The sequence below is a fragment of the Rousettus aegyptiacus genome, unplaced genomic scaffold (assembly GCF_014176215.1).
Source record: "Rousettus aegyptiacus isolate mRouAeg1 unplaced genomic scaffold, mRouAeg1.p scaffold_m13_p_1, whole genome shotgun sequence".
Classification (NCBI taxonomy): domain Eukaryota; kingdom Metazoa; phylum Chordata; class Mammalia; order Chiroptera; family Pteropodidae; genus Rousettus; species Rousettus aegyptiacus.
Window position 1 is genome coordinate 17,125,105 of NW_023416284.1, and position 14,880 is coordinate 17,139,984.

Consider the following 14,880-nt stretch of genomic DNA (forward strand, 5'->3'; position numbering starts at 1 on the left):
ACTTAAAACTTATTTACTGAAGTATAGCATACATACAGAAGAGGACGCACATCACAAGTACACGCCTTGATGAATTCAAAGTAAACACACCTATGATCACCACTCAGATCAAGACAGACTGCTACCAGTATCCTAGAAGCCTACCTTATATGACCATTCCTAGTCATTCCCTTTCCTCCCTAGAACTACATACCGTTCTGACTTTTAATAACATAGATTAATTTTGCTGGGTTTGAACCTAATAAAAATAGGATAATACAGAATATACTCATTTTTATCTGGTTTATTTTTCTATACATTATATTTGGATGAGATCACGCTCACTATTCACATAGCAGGAGGCCATTTAATTTTGTCCTCCATCATACTACAATTTATCATCTATCCTATTGTTGATGGATGATTGTTTCCAGTTTGGAACTAGTAAAAAATAAATGCTTCTCTGATCTTTGTCATAACAGTCTCAAACTGAACAGTAACAAACTGAACATCTATTAATAAGAGAATGGATAATTAAATTTAGTATATTCATATAATAAAATACCACTCAGGCAATAAAAAAGACCAAACCACTGAGACATGCAACATCATGGATAAATCTCAAAAACATCATGTTAATTGAAACAAGCCAAACACTAAAGAATATATAAAATATGATTCATCACTATGAAGTCCAAGAATAGGCAAAACTAATCTGTAGTGATAAGAATCAGAAAGTGATTTCTGGGGATAAGTGGAATTGATTAGAAAGGAGTATAGCTCGAGGGAACTTTCTGGGGTGATGATGAAAATGATCTATATCTTGGTTTGGGTGGTAGTAACATGGGCACAGAGAAGTGTCAAAATTCATTAAATTGAATACTTACTATCAGTGCATTGTACGGTATGTCAATTATAACGCAATAAAAATTAATACATAAAAATGCCGCTTAGTCCTAAAAAACATATTATAAACATTCCTATACTTGTTTTTGGAGCACCTATGTATGCATATCTGTTGATTATGTAGTTAGGAGTAGAACTGCTGAATCATAAAATATGTATGAGTCACAGCTCTTAAACTTACTAGCTGTATGACATTGGGCAAGTACCTAGAACCTCTAGAGAACACATTTCCTTCTCTGTTACCAAGGAACTAATCTCACCTTGATGGGTACAAACCATGAAAACTGTTTTTGTCAATTAACAAAAGAACATAATGCTGAGAAACATTATTTTCTAAAATCACAGATTTTCAGACAATTTGCTGATTAAAATATCAGTAAGAATGGAATATTCCGCTCTTGCCTGGAAGATCTGAATTACTTTGACACAGAGAACCAGCCTCAATTTCCAAACCAGGTGCAAAGCTTCAGATAAGGGGTTTCCAGATTCAATGTTCCACATTTATCTTCACATTGTAGTTTCCAAGGAAACAGGATCTTGAGTTCTCTTATCAGTTTAGGCCTGATGAGAATCCCTTTACACATAGCCTGGTGTGCTTTAAGGCTATATCAAAACACCACTTCTTTTAAATTTTACCTGTACTCCATCTTTTCCCCAAATCCTAGAATAACTATCTCTTCTTGTGCTTGGCGGGATGCTGTAATTCCTCTGGTGTGCAGTCTCCCTTGCAGCATTAAGTTAATAAACCTAACTTTGTCAGACCACAGGTGGTTTTTATCACATGAGCTTTAGCTTGGGGATTATTGATAAAATGCTTGTAAAATTTGTTCACATTGCCTGAATAGGCATTTAAGAAACGGTAGTTATTTTTAATTATTCATGGATAAATTTGGTAAATGTTCATTTGACATGTAGTGTCTGCAAGGCACAAATGTATTGCTATGAGAGAGAGCATGAGGCATACCACTTTTAATATTAGATGGAGAAAGAAAACAACAATAACCACCATTATCACTAATTTCAATTGCTAGGAGAAAATACCTTTACTAAATTTCACTTTACATAGAGTCAAAGGTAAATGAAAACATTCTCAAGATTATTTTATAGGTTAAAAAAGTACAATTTATATGATTTGCTATAAGATTTAACATAAAACTATGAATTCTAAGCAATGGTAGGGTTTTAACTAGAATGAGAGCCCCCAAATGTCATCTGTGCCTTTCTCTTTAGAGGAAGAAGTGCTCTTATAAATGCTCCAGTGAAAAATAGATAGACTGACCTGAAAAACGTCTAAGGCTGAATGCAGGTGCATTCACCCATTCGGGGTCTGCTCCTACACAGGCAAGCAGCTTCCTCTCTTTGCCATTCCCCAGAGATTGCAAAGCAGGCTGGGGTGGGGTGGGTTGAAGAACACAGGAAACAAACATTATCAGTTCCCCTTCACATCTCTCTTTCTTGATCTCCTCTCAAACCATAATTCTACCCATGTCTTTCCTTTTACCATAGGCTCACAAAATGCAGTCTTCTACGGGATCATTGCAGTTATTATACACTCCAAATTACTTAAGAAATTGATTTAAAATCTTTGACAGTACAGTTCTCCAAGAAATCCCGGTTTGAGATATAGATGAAGAGGATTTCTGGGAGGGATTTAGATAGAAAATGATTTTGGTAATACGAGAATGCTTTTTAGGAAAGTTAACGAGATGACGATGGAGTTAGTTAGACTGGGTTTTGTAGTCAAATCTTAGAAAAGCAAATTGACCTCTGTGGTCCTAATTTTCTCTATTGTACTTTATTCAGTTACTGTACTTCAACATTTAAAAACTTGATTGTTCATTATCTATTTTTTAAGGTAAATATATAGTTGGAATGTCGTCCCTTGTGAAAAAGCTTGTGAACAATTGAATTGCAGTGAGGATTCACACATAGTATGTGCTCGATAAATATTACTATTATTGTTATTTTATTGTTTTGATTAGAAGGAGAAATGAAATGGTTTGTAAATCATAAAAGTGCTCCGCTACTAAAACAAAGCCGTAGAGGATGGAAGTAAAGTGAGGAATTTCAGGAGTTTGATTACGGATCTGAGTTTCGACGTTGTCGAATACTCCCATATTTGGGCCTGAATTCTCAGAATAGAACAGAATAGGATGTTAGGACTGAGATCATCTGGTACAAGTTTATGCTAATCGAAAATTCTTGACTTCTGTTACCGTGCCCTAGCGAGAAACAACACCGCAAACCCACATCCTCCAATGCCAGCTTCAACGGTATGACGTTATCGCCCCGCCCAGCATTCCCAAGGCCCAGAGCGTTCAGTCTCTAAGCTACGGTCCTCGGCACTAGTTCCAGCGGTGCAGGCGCACTGTGGGGCAGGGCGGGGCAGACGCGTGCGCGTTGCGTGGGGGCGGGGCCAGTGCGCACGCAGCCTTAGCCTCTTCCCCGCCCTTTCTCTTCTCGGTGTCCCCGTCAGCCTGCGGTCGGGTTGGGTAGCTGCTTCCGGTAGGACCGCGGTGCAGGGCGAGTCCGTCTCAGCTCCTCATCATGTCCTATGGTCCCTTAGACATGTACCGGAACCCGGGGCCCTCGGGGCCCCAGCTCCGGGACTTCAGCAGCATCATCCAGACATGCAGCGGCAACATCCAGAGGATCAGCCAAGCCAGTGAGCCGGCGGACGGATCTGGGGGGCGGGGGCCATCTCGGGGACGGGCCTGGGCGAGGTTGCCGGGACGCGGAGCCCTGCTCAGACTGCTGCCAGGGCCACACCTGAGGCCGTCTCGGGCTTTCTACTCTGGGGGCAGCGAGCTGCCATCTCCGAGTCTGTCAGGCCCGGGCTTCCCGAGGGTCCTGAGCCCTAGCTGGAAGCTCGAGTCTCTTTTTAGGAGTTATGCTTTCACGGTATTGAGGCCAAAACAGCAGTCCTGACAGCTTCAGGGTGAGAGGGGGTGTGTGTGTTATCCCGAGAACAGTGAGTTAGTTGACTTGGCGCAGTGGTCAGCCGAGTATTTCCTGTCATCTGCCTCTCCCTGCTCCCCCGCTCGCCCCCCACCTCTCTTTCCTCTTTGGCCGATTTACATCGGGAGTTGTTTACTGATTTAGACTTTAGGTTTACATTTTGCTTGGCTTCTGGCTCCTTGGAAGTCAGCAGCTTTCAATTAAGGGAAGTGGAGAGTGCATGTGTTTTGGGTGACTTAATACACAATTCTACCTTTGATGAATTTAGAAATCAGATACAGTGACTTGTATTTGAGGAGTGAGATGACTTCTGTTTTAATAAAGATAATTAACCGAAAACATTTCAATTAACATTCTGTCTTTTGTAACAAAAGATTCGCATATGTTTTTGGATATCAAGCTGACGAAGCTTTTGTTTTCCTTCCCTATTTACCTACCCTTGAACAAATCTGATACACAGAAGCTCAGGGAATGCCATAATCGCATAGCAAGTAAGACATGGTAGATAGAGCTGGTGGTGGATTTCATAATGTTATTGCTTGTCTTAAAATTCGTCTTCACCAGTAGGGTCTGAGTGAGACTAGCTGAATGAGTCAAATACAGGCTCTTTTTTTTGTGCCTGGAAATCCGCTCAGAGCCTAAATTGGAGGTCAGCAGCAACAACTTTACTTGGAAAAATGGTGGTCATCATCCTTGTTTATTAGTGTGTGTGTGTGTGTGTGTGTGTGTGTGTGTGTTTGAGCTTGGCTGTACCCTGTTAATAAGTAGAAGTAGTTGGTCCTGAATTACAATTCTGTTCTATATTTTAAAGAACAGTCCATCACTTTGCTTTTAAATACACAGTTCTAGAATTTGAGAGGTGGGAAGTTTCTGATGGGAAGGGATTGAGACTGGGTGATTTGAAAGTGGAAAGAAGAATGTGTGGCCTGTTAAATCTAGAAATTAAAAAAAAATCAAGAATGCCACTGGTTAGAAAATACAGTACTTTGTGTTCCAGTTTCCTTTTGTGCGGGAGGTGTAGTACAGGTTAGATAAGAAAATTTTGATTCAAGGCTGAAAGTTTCCTGCTGAGGCTAAATCTAATTTTAATGTCTATTGTGAAATCATTCTACATATATTTGAGTATCAGACTGTGTAGTAGGTACTGTAGTAACTACATAGGTTCTTTCAAAAGGGCTTCTGTGGATTACATAGTAACTGAAATATAAAGTTGAAAGGGATCAGTGCTATAGAAGAGGTATAAATAACATCATGTAGGTATTCAGGGGAAAGAGATTATTTTTAGTTGGGAAGGGTCAAGGAATGCTTTATGACATTTGAGCTAAGTCTGGAAAAATGGTGGAAAGGATTTGAATTTTTGATGGTAAAAATCAGAAGAACATTTTAGGAAGGAATAAAATGAACAAGGCATGGTAGTGGGAAAACACGGGGTAGATAATCGTGATTTAATTTGGCTGGAGTGGTGGATTCCAGAGAAAGTAGTGGAAGAAAATAGGGTTGGAAGGATTGAATTGGGGCCCAAAAGGGATGGCCTTTAAGTGTTAAACAAAATGGGTTTGAATTTAATTTTTTAGGAATGTGTAAATGGAGCTGGAATCAGAAACACCAGTTAGGGACTGTGAAAATAAAAAGGAAGGAAAGGATAGGGGAGGTTTCTTTGTTGATAGAATTGATAAGGTGTAACTGTTGATTGGGCATTGAGATCAAGGGTCATTGGAGTCAACCATTAATAACATCAGTAGTTAAACATTTGGGTACATACAATGTGCCAAACAGCATGAAAAGTTCTTTACATGCGTTACCTTATTTAGTTTTATAACAGCCCTGTAAAGTAATTACCGATATTATTTCCATTTTGTAAGTAAGGAAACAGGCCAAGAAAGGATAAATATTAAAACCACGTCTGTCTCTTCTGATCAGCAATTAGCCTTTTTATAATTTTTAATTAATATTACAGTTTGTAGCAGTTAACACTTTGTTACAAGTGAGTTGGGTTTTTTTTTTTTTTTTTTTTTTTTTTTAACTCTCCATAGGAAGCTGTGGGGAATACCTGAAGCTGTTGAACTTTGACTTCTTATGTTGTGTCTACCTCTCCTGCTAGATTGTTAGCTCCTTTAAGCATGGGACATGACTTAATCATCTTCATATTTCTAGTAGTTATCTCAGTTCCAAGTATAAGATAGATCCATTCATTTAGTGTTCAACAAATATTCTTTGAGCTCTTGCTGTGTACTGGGACTGGAGTGATGAACAAAGCGGACAAAATCCCTTCCCTGATAGTGTGTGTTTATGTATGTGTGTGTATGGGATAGAGAGTGAAGAGATGAAGAGGGCACTATTTTAGATAAGTTGTTGAGGAAGGCCTCTCTGGGAAGGTGACATTTGAGTAGACACCTGAATGAAGTGAGGATGAGAGCCTTGTGAGTAGCTGGGGGTGGCATTCTAGGCAGAGGGAATATAGCAAGAGCAGAGACCTTGGTGTGTTCAAACAAGGCTACTGTGGCTGGACTGCAGTTAGAGAAAGGGAGCATAGTAGGAAAAGAGAGGTCTGTGAGGTAGCCAGGGATCATATCATGTAGGGTTTCGATGCTTAATAAATTATATTTAGCAGATTTGAATGAATGAGGTATTTCTACCATCCTGGGACTCTTCCTGCCTCATTCTCCTTATACTGTGTGGTACCTACTGTACATCCTACTGATCCTAGGCAGTGTGAGTTGAAAATCTTCCTTGGAATGGTTGGGTGAGGAACCAGGAATTTGAGATTGATAGGGTGACATTACTTTTACCCAGTTAGTGCTATCAGTCTAGTGTCTGTCCCCCAAATGTCTCCAAGATGTGGCTGATATATTTAAGTATATATTTTGAATGTAAACTCAGACATACACTCACATTCATCCAGCCCTGCAAGGACCTGTACCCGCTGAAATTTTGAGAGAATAGCTATTCTTTTTTCTTGGCTGTTCAGCCACAGACATAGGTTTGGAATTGCTGAGCCGATTAGCTTGCAATACCGCAGCCACTGCGTGGGTTGTTATAGGTACAAAGTTGTTATCATTATGTGTGGGGTACGGAGGAAAAATACTTTGACTCTGCCTATTGTGGAACGAAGGGTTGGAGTAAGTATTACTGAGGCAAATATAGGAAAAAAACCTGATAGCCTCCAAGTCATCTCTGAAGAGATTAAAGAACAGCATTTCTGTTCTTTAATGTTGCTAATTTATTGTTATTGTTTAATTAAAAAAATAAAAAGCAGTTCAACTTTTAAACCTGATTATCATGAAATCCTTTTGGTTGTTCTTTCAGAGTTATTTTCATATTCGCTTCTTGCTTTTATTTTGTTGCTACCCTCCTAAGTCTTCATGATTTCAACATCTGTATTCTAATAGTATATTCTCAGTGTCTCTGTTCTCATTTTAGTTCATCCTAATAATGCTATCAGCAGTATGTGTAAACTCCTGTTTTCATTATACCACTCACCTCCCCAAGAGCCTACAGTGGCTCTGTTTTGTCTGCTGCATCAGATCTTAAAATTCTACCTTTCTATTACTCTCTTCGTATCTTAACCCAAATTAGCCACATTATCTACTTTTCTTTACCCTTTGCTATAGGCAGGTTATCTTTCTTAATATCCCTAAGCACTGGTTTTTGCTCCAAGTTTTTACTCATTCTATTCCTCCTTTTTTAAATATCTTTCCCTACCTCACTAGTTCTCAATTATACAAAGCCTTTGAGTTGTACTTAGATGCTGCCCCTTGTAAGTAAGCCTTCCTTTGCTTTTGACAGAGCGAAGTCAGAGCACAGGCTTTAGGGTCAGTACATTTGTGACTGAGTCCCTGCTCCTCTATGTACTGTTAACCTTGGGCAGGTTATTCCCCCTTTTCGTCTGTTACTCCATCTGTAAAAGGAATAGTATTGTTAAAATGAGATGTTTGAAAGTGTTAGCATAGTGTCTGGCACATAGTAGACATTCAGTAAATGGTGATGATATTGGTTGAGTCTCTGGCTCCGCTATAGTTTTAGTAGGTGAGCAGGCTCAGGAGTCAGACTGCCTGGGTTTGAATCCTAGATCTACTTCTTACTAGCTGTGTAATGTACTGCCTTACCTCTGTGTTTCTCAATTTTCTTATTTATAAAATGAGTTAATATCAACTTCATAGAGTTGTGAGGATTATATGAGGTAATTTGTGTAACATACTTGAAACAGTGCCTGCAACATAGTGTTTAGGAAATGTTAGCTATCATTTTTTTTTCTTTGAATTTGCAAGCAGTTTAGCACTAACTTATAGTCAGTATTCTTTAATTAATTTATGCTTTTTGACCTTATCATTCCAGCTAGAGAGATCACTATTAATTTTGTGGGGATAAAGAGACTATGCATTGTACATTTCTCTTCAGTTAGCTACAGTGCCTGGCACAGCAATGGATATGTAGTTGGCATTCAATATGAAGTTAATTGATTTTATCATTGCTAAGTACGTGGTTCTTGGTCTTGATAGCTATTGTTTACTGAGTTCTTTTATATGCCAGACTGTTCTAAATTTAACTTCATATTATCTCATTTCATCCTCACAACAACCACATGTGGGTTCTCGTTATTCTCATTTTTTAGATAAGGAAATTGAGGCACAGAGGAGTACAGGCTTTTGCTCAAGATCACGAAGCTAGGAAGTAAGCGGTGGAACCACCAATAACACATAGGCAGTTGTAATTCAAAGTCTGTGCTCTGAACTGTTACATATTCTATCACCAGTATAGTAAATGGAGGATTATGCCTTTGATATTTAGTATTTGTATTCAGTTTAGTTTGGAGCTTTACTATTGTAATACAGTGGCTACTTTTTAAAAGGTCTTTTTCATTGTAACTATTAAAAACAATAAACCTAATTTTTAGAATAAGACAGGAAATGACTTCATTGTCATAATAATCACATAGGCTATCGTTTTCTCATTTGTCATAAATAATATTTTTTTTGTTTTGAATTTATTATTTGTTTTTTTAAAAAATACTGAATTAGAACATTAGTCTGTCAAATGAGGAATTTTTTCCCACCTGTGATGGTAGTAGCTTTTCATATGATTAGACTTTGATTTGAATTAAGGTTCACTTGGAGATTCAGATTCTGCTTAAAGCTGATATCAGATAAAAGCACATATATAGAGTGTTCAGTTTAGAGTAGTTCCTACTGTGGATGTTAGCTGTAATGTATAATAAATTTATTTTCTTTGTAGTCTAAAGTTTTAGCCAGGACATGCTTTTAAAAACAAAAGGTCAATGATAGGAGAAATTAAGGCCTAGTTTTAAAAATAACAAAATTGCTTACACAGAACTGAAGGACTGTCTTTTATGTTTGACCTAGTCATTGGGTTTTCAGGATTATGTATTATTTCAAAGAAGATAATCCAATTATTTTCATCCAAATGTTGTAACAAATTAATCTAAAGTAAAATTTTTGTTTGTTAGAATGCTTAGCAAAGATTTTTCTCATTAACCAAGTTGGCCAGAAAAACCTTTTAGATTCAATCTATTTTGATAGACATCTTTCCAAAAAGTATCACTTTAGGTCCACTGAAGTGAAAAAAGTGTATATATAAACATTCTATTTCTTTTTGTGCTTTAGGTTTATTAAGGGGTACATTTCTTAGATGTAAAATAAATGGATTAGTGAGACAGTTTTTGAATAAATCCCTGATATTGGTGGTTATGGAAGGCAGTATGCAAAAAGTATTCTTCTTTGGGTTCCAGTAAACTAAGACAATACTGTCCTTATAATTTGAAACTTGCAGTATCTGAAATTGCTTGAAATTTTAGGAAAATATCTTAATATTCAGGAATTTAGAAAGTACTGGTGGAGACTTGAATTAATTCCAGTACTTAACTAGCAAATGATCCTACAAAGTCCCCTTCCCCCACACTTCCCCAACTCCCCGAGCACACACAAATTCAGGTAATCTCAACAAAAGAAGTAAAAAAAGTCTGTATGAAAAAAGTATTTGTGAGAATACACAAATAACAGCTGATTTTTAATTGATTTTTCCTATATTCTATAAAATCCCCATTCCTCTCTAGGGTATTTAAAATTTTGATAGATAATTAACAACTTGATACTTTGACATATCACTACAGTTTGTAAAGAGAGTGCTCTACTTTATAAAGACAGTCAACAAAATGAGATCTTTTTCCTTGGGCATTCATAAGATCTACCTTTATGTGTCATCATATATTCAACCAATTATTTTCTAGAGGAGGGTGTGTGTGCCTGTGTGGTTATGCAAATACAAAAATGTAGTCCCTGTTCTCCGGAAGCATATAGTCAGCCCAGTCCCATTTGTATGTAGATGGAGCCTCTCTAAACCAAACACTGGCTTGCAAAAACATTCCTTGGTTATATAGCTTCATTCTGGGATTAGAGCTTCTTTGTTACTGAATTTTAGCACTGAACAGTGGTGGGAGTACTTAGAGATCATTTAGCCCTCACAGAATTGTAAAGATTTAATGAGAAAAACAAACTGACCCACACAAATAGTAAGTACTGTGACAAATAGTGCTCAATATATGGTAGTTAAACTTGAATGTCGTGTACAATTGGTGACAGGAGACCTAGCAACATGAAATGACTCAGGTGGTACAGCACATCCAGTTAGTGGTCAAGTCTAGTTCAGAGTTCAGGTCTCATTATTGCTAGCTCATGTCCATTCATATCTTCTGCCTTAAAGAAAGTGTCATGATATAAAAGGGAGGCTAACTCAGTAATTATTTACGTACCCACTGGGTGCCTGGCACTCTGCTGGACTCTGGTGACTGCACAGGAATATTCTCAAAGATGAGAGAGAGTTGAGGAAGGAAGTAGGTTAGAGCAAAGATGTCAGCCTATCTAGAGCAGAGATCTACTAAGTTCGGGAGGTATCAGACAGGCAGGGTGGGGCTAAGTGGAACACTGGGAAATCGAGGCCTGCCCTGTGTCACTGCATTCTATTTCCTTTAAGTGTCAGCCTTTTGAGAGAACATAATGTGGCACAGAGAATGTAGCCATTGGAATTAGTTCTGGGTTTGAATTCTGGTTATTATGACACTCTGCTCAAAACTCATTAGTGGCCTCCCGCGTCATTGGAATCCAAAGTCCTTGCACTAGTTTACAAGGCTCTATACAGTCTGGCTCCCCTCTACTTCTTTGGCCACTTCTCTTATCTCTAGTCACACCGGCTTGCTTTCTTTTCCTTTATCACACCAAGTGCTGTTGCCTTGGGGACTTTGTACTTCTTGCTCTCTGCAAGAAAGCTGCTCCCCCAGATATTTGCATGGCTGGATCTTTCACCTCCTCTAAGATCTCTTCTGCTCAGTGTGGAATTCTTGTCAGAAGTGTTCTCTGACTACCCTATATAAATTAGTACCTTCTCCCCACCCGCTGTCATTCCAGCCTTTACTTGAATTTCTTTTTCTTTTTTTTCTTTTTCTTTATGGTACTTACCACTACCTGATAATATGTTATTTATCTCTTTTCTTTAAAATGTGAACTCTTGAGAACAAATGTCTCCTAGAGAATAGAACAGGGAAGAGTGGGTACTCTTGAGTGAATGAATGAATGAGTTCTGTAACTCTTGTGGACCCAAAGATTCATTTGATGTGAACCCTGAGAAGGAATTTTTATTTGTTGAGATGGACTCCCCATGGTCAACTGAGGGCCCATATTTTATGAATAATGAGTCTAATGGCCATTTACTGACAGGGGCTCCTCATATACTCTGTATACTGGGAGGAACCTAAGACTGAACTCTTGGCTTCCTGCACTATGCCATTGTTTATGCTGTCTTGAGTCAACCACTTAAGGGGAGGCTTGATTTCGTCTTTCTGCTGAAGGAGTGAGACGTGCCTTGTTTAATCAGAACTATGAAAGTAATAGCTGCACTTGCATCTGTTCTTACTAATCAGAACTGTATGACTTAGGCCAGTGGGAGCTGTGTAGTTTGGAAACCTCGTTTACATGAAAGGGCTAAAATGGGAACTGGGGGCAGGAAAACTATAAAAGGTGACTTGTACTTTGTCTTGTGGGAGCACAATTTAGCTTAATAACTGAATTTGTGTCTCCTGGGCTGCAGGTCTTTTTGATCAAATAAATGCTTTTATTTACAGTCTAAAATTAATTTTGGTTGACACTGTCATGTGCCTCAGTGTGCCCATGTCAATATGTAATATTGAGATAGTAATGCTTATTTAAAAGATTATTGGGATAAATAAGATCATGCATATCAAATATAAAGGAAAAATATTCCTACTGTGTTTCTTCTGCTCTCAATACTTCTGACGCTAGATGTGTGGATTTTCCACATACCGAGCAATAATTAGATTCTCTGGACATCAGTTGGGTGTCCTACAATTTAACTCAATTCTGACACTGTCTACCTGGAGTTAGCATCAGATTCCACAGGTAGAGGGCTCACTCCCACAAGCCTGTCCCCACCCCCATCCTCCCTATGAAAGTTGCAAGTCAGAATCCAAGGTTTCCATAACCACCTATTCAGGATTGATTAATTTGCTAGTGCTGCTCACAGAACTCAGGAAAACATTTATTTACTAGGTTTATTCTAAAAGGATATAATTTGGGAACAGTCAGATGGAAGAGATGCCTAGGGCAAGTATGTAAGAAGGGGCTGTACCTTGCCAAGTCTGTACTTAAGACAATCTCCTTGCATCTCTACCAACCAGAGGCTCATCAAATCTAGTTTAAGAGTTTTTATAGAGCTTAATCTGCTCCCCTCCCCCCAACACCATTCAGCTTCTTTGAGGTCTGGGGGTGGGGCTGTAAATTCCAACCTTCTAATCACTTGGTCAGTGGTGACGGGCCCCACCCAATCTAGGGCTATCTAGGAACCCCACCCTAAGTCACCTCGTTAGCATAAACACTATGTGCTCAGAAGGGACTCTTATAAAATACAAAAGACACTCCAATCACTCAGGATGGATCCTTGTGCCAGGAACTTGGGACAAAGAGCAAATATGTTTTTTTATTATGCCATGTCAAATACATAGCCTAGCGGCACATAGTAAGTGCTCAATAAATCCTAATGTCTGCCCTCTTTCATAAATTATTGGTATGGCTAGCCAGTTAGCTTTGGCGATATCTTCATTCCCATTTGACTTAGATAAGAAGGAAACTCCACATGTTAATAATGAAAAATGGTTATTTATGTCTTATATGATGCTATCATAGCAGAATAGAATAATTATAGTGGTTATGTCTTCTTGTGGAACTGTTAAGCTAAAGTAACCCTTCATAGATATATTTTAGCAAAGTTTGTCAAAAGGCAAAATTTTAATCAACCGAATCCTATATTTCCATTATAAAAGTGGAGTTAACATTTTTGTTAGAAAAACATGGTCTCAAGATGAAATCATAGTTTGAAGTGTTACAAAACTATATATTCTTGACTTCAAAAATTTTGCTTTGTAACATCCATGATACAGTGATTTATTTTGCCTAGGGAGAAATAACTCATACATACATACTGCTAAGGACCAAGTTGTTCAATTTCTACTTAGGAGTTAGAGTAACCCAGCTTCAATTAGAAGATTTTGCTTAATTGTTGTTCTTATCAGACCTAGAGGCTATCAGCACATTAATGTTTTTTATAAGATAAATAGTACTTAATAAACCTTAGCTTGCCTTTCACTGTTCTTGGAGACCAAATTATAACTGTGATGCCAAAATTTTGTTATTTTAAGGAGCACTCTATTATTAGGAACAATTAATTTTTAGAAGTCAGAATTCTAATAAGTGTTCTTTCTTATTGGTTATGGAAACATTGGATATGTATTATCCTTATAATATATACAAATGATATAATATACTTTGATTTCCTCATCTTCCACTAAGTCTGGTGTTTAGTGGTCTCGTCTTTCACAAGTGAAACCTGGGCATCAATCCTGAGAGGACAAGAAGTGCCCTCACAGAGGAGACCATCTTTTGCCTGAAGTGTTGTGGGAGAGCTCGGTACTGTGGTGATCATGTCTTTGTCTTATGCTGCAAGAAAGAATTCATGTGCAAGATGAATGACTGCAGGAAAGCGCAAGGTTTTCTAAGCAAAAGTACACATACTTAAGAGGGGAATGTGGGCAAACTCAGAGAGAGAGACTTGTGAGGATGTCTTGATTCCGGGCTTTTGTTCTTGGAGATAGAGCCTGGAAATGTGGTACCGATGTAGCCTCCTTGTCTTCTCCCAGTAGCTGGGGAGCTCAGTTTCCTGCTCTCTCTTCCTTATATGGTGTTTCTGGAACTGTCATGGTGTCAGGTGCATGATGGGAGCCGCAGTATTTGCAATGCGGATAAGATTATAATATTAGACAAAGGTCATCATGCCTTAGCCAAAGATGGCATCTAATCTGGAAAAGACCGGTTTGGGCTTATCTCCCTTTGCCAGGCCTAAAACTGGGGGAGGTGTCAAGAAAGGAAAAAATTTTCAGAGCCATATCCTGGAGGGGGAGGGGACATTCCTGAGCTACCTATCCTGCCTCAGAGGAGGCACTATATACCTATTGTGTTGTGTTATCTTTTGAAGTTTTTGAAGTTCTAGTGAAACTCAAAGATAGTTTCCTCTGGCAAAGGCTACTGTATTATTGTGTGTGTTCTCCTGTTACTTGTAATAGAAGATAGTAAATGCTCTGAGAAAAGCATGCAAGAAAAAAAATGCAACACAATTCCAGTCTTTACTAATGAATGATGAGTGAATGAAAGAATGAATGAATAACTCCCTCACTTTTCTTGCCAACCAGAAAAAGAAAAAAGAAAGTAGTCCTTAAAAGAAATCAAGGGTTCTGTTCCTGTTGCAGAAATCAGTGAGGGATAAGGTGGGGTGTGTAGATTCCCAGGCAGGCTGGTGCTAGAGTGTTCTCTCTTATTGATACATAATCAGTTCCTTTGGATTTCTGCTTTCCTAGTCCAGGGCTAGGGGCTTAATAAACAACCAGGATTCAAACGTGATCATTCTTAGTCTTAGCAGAATATCCAGGAAAAGATGGAAGGAGGTATCTGAACAAAACCA

General features: G+C 38.4%; 1 protein-coding gene across 1 annotated transcript in view; it reads left to right on the forward strand.

The window, feature by feature from the left end:
* The first annotated feature begins 3,304 nt into the window (after nt 1-3,304).
* STX12 (syntaxin 12) overlaps nt 3,305-14,880 on the forward strand; it is a 32,293-nt gene continuing 20,717 nt past the window's right edge. The window contains exon 1 of the mRNA XM_016132021.2: nt 3,305-3,550. Within this exon, the coding sequence (XP_015987507.1) occupies nt 3,433-3,550 (118 nt within the window). The 5' untranslated portion in view covers nt 3,305-3,432. The remainder of the gene's footprint in view (nt 3,551-14,880) is intronic.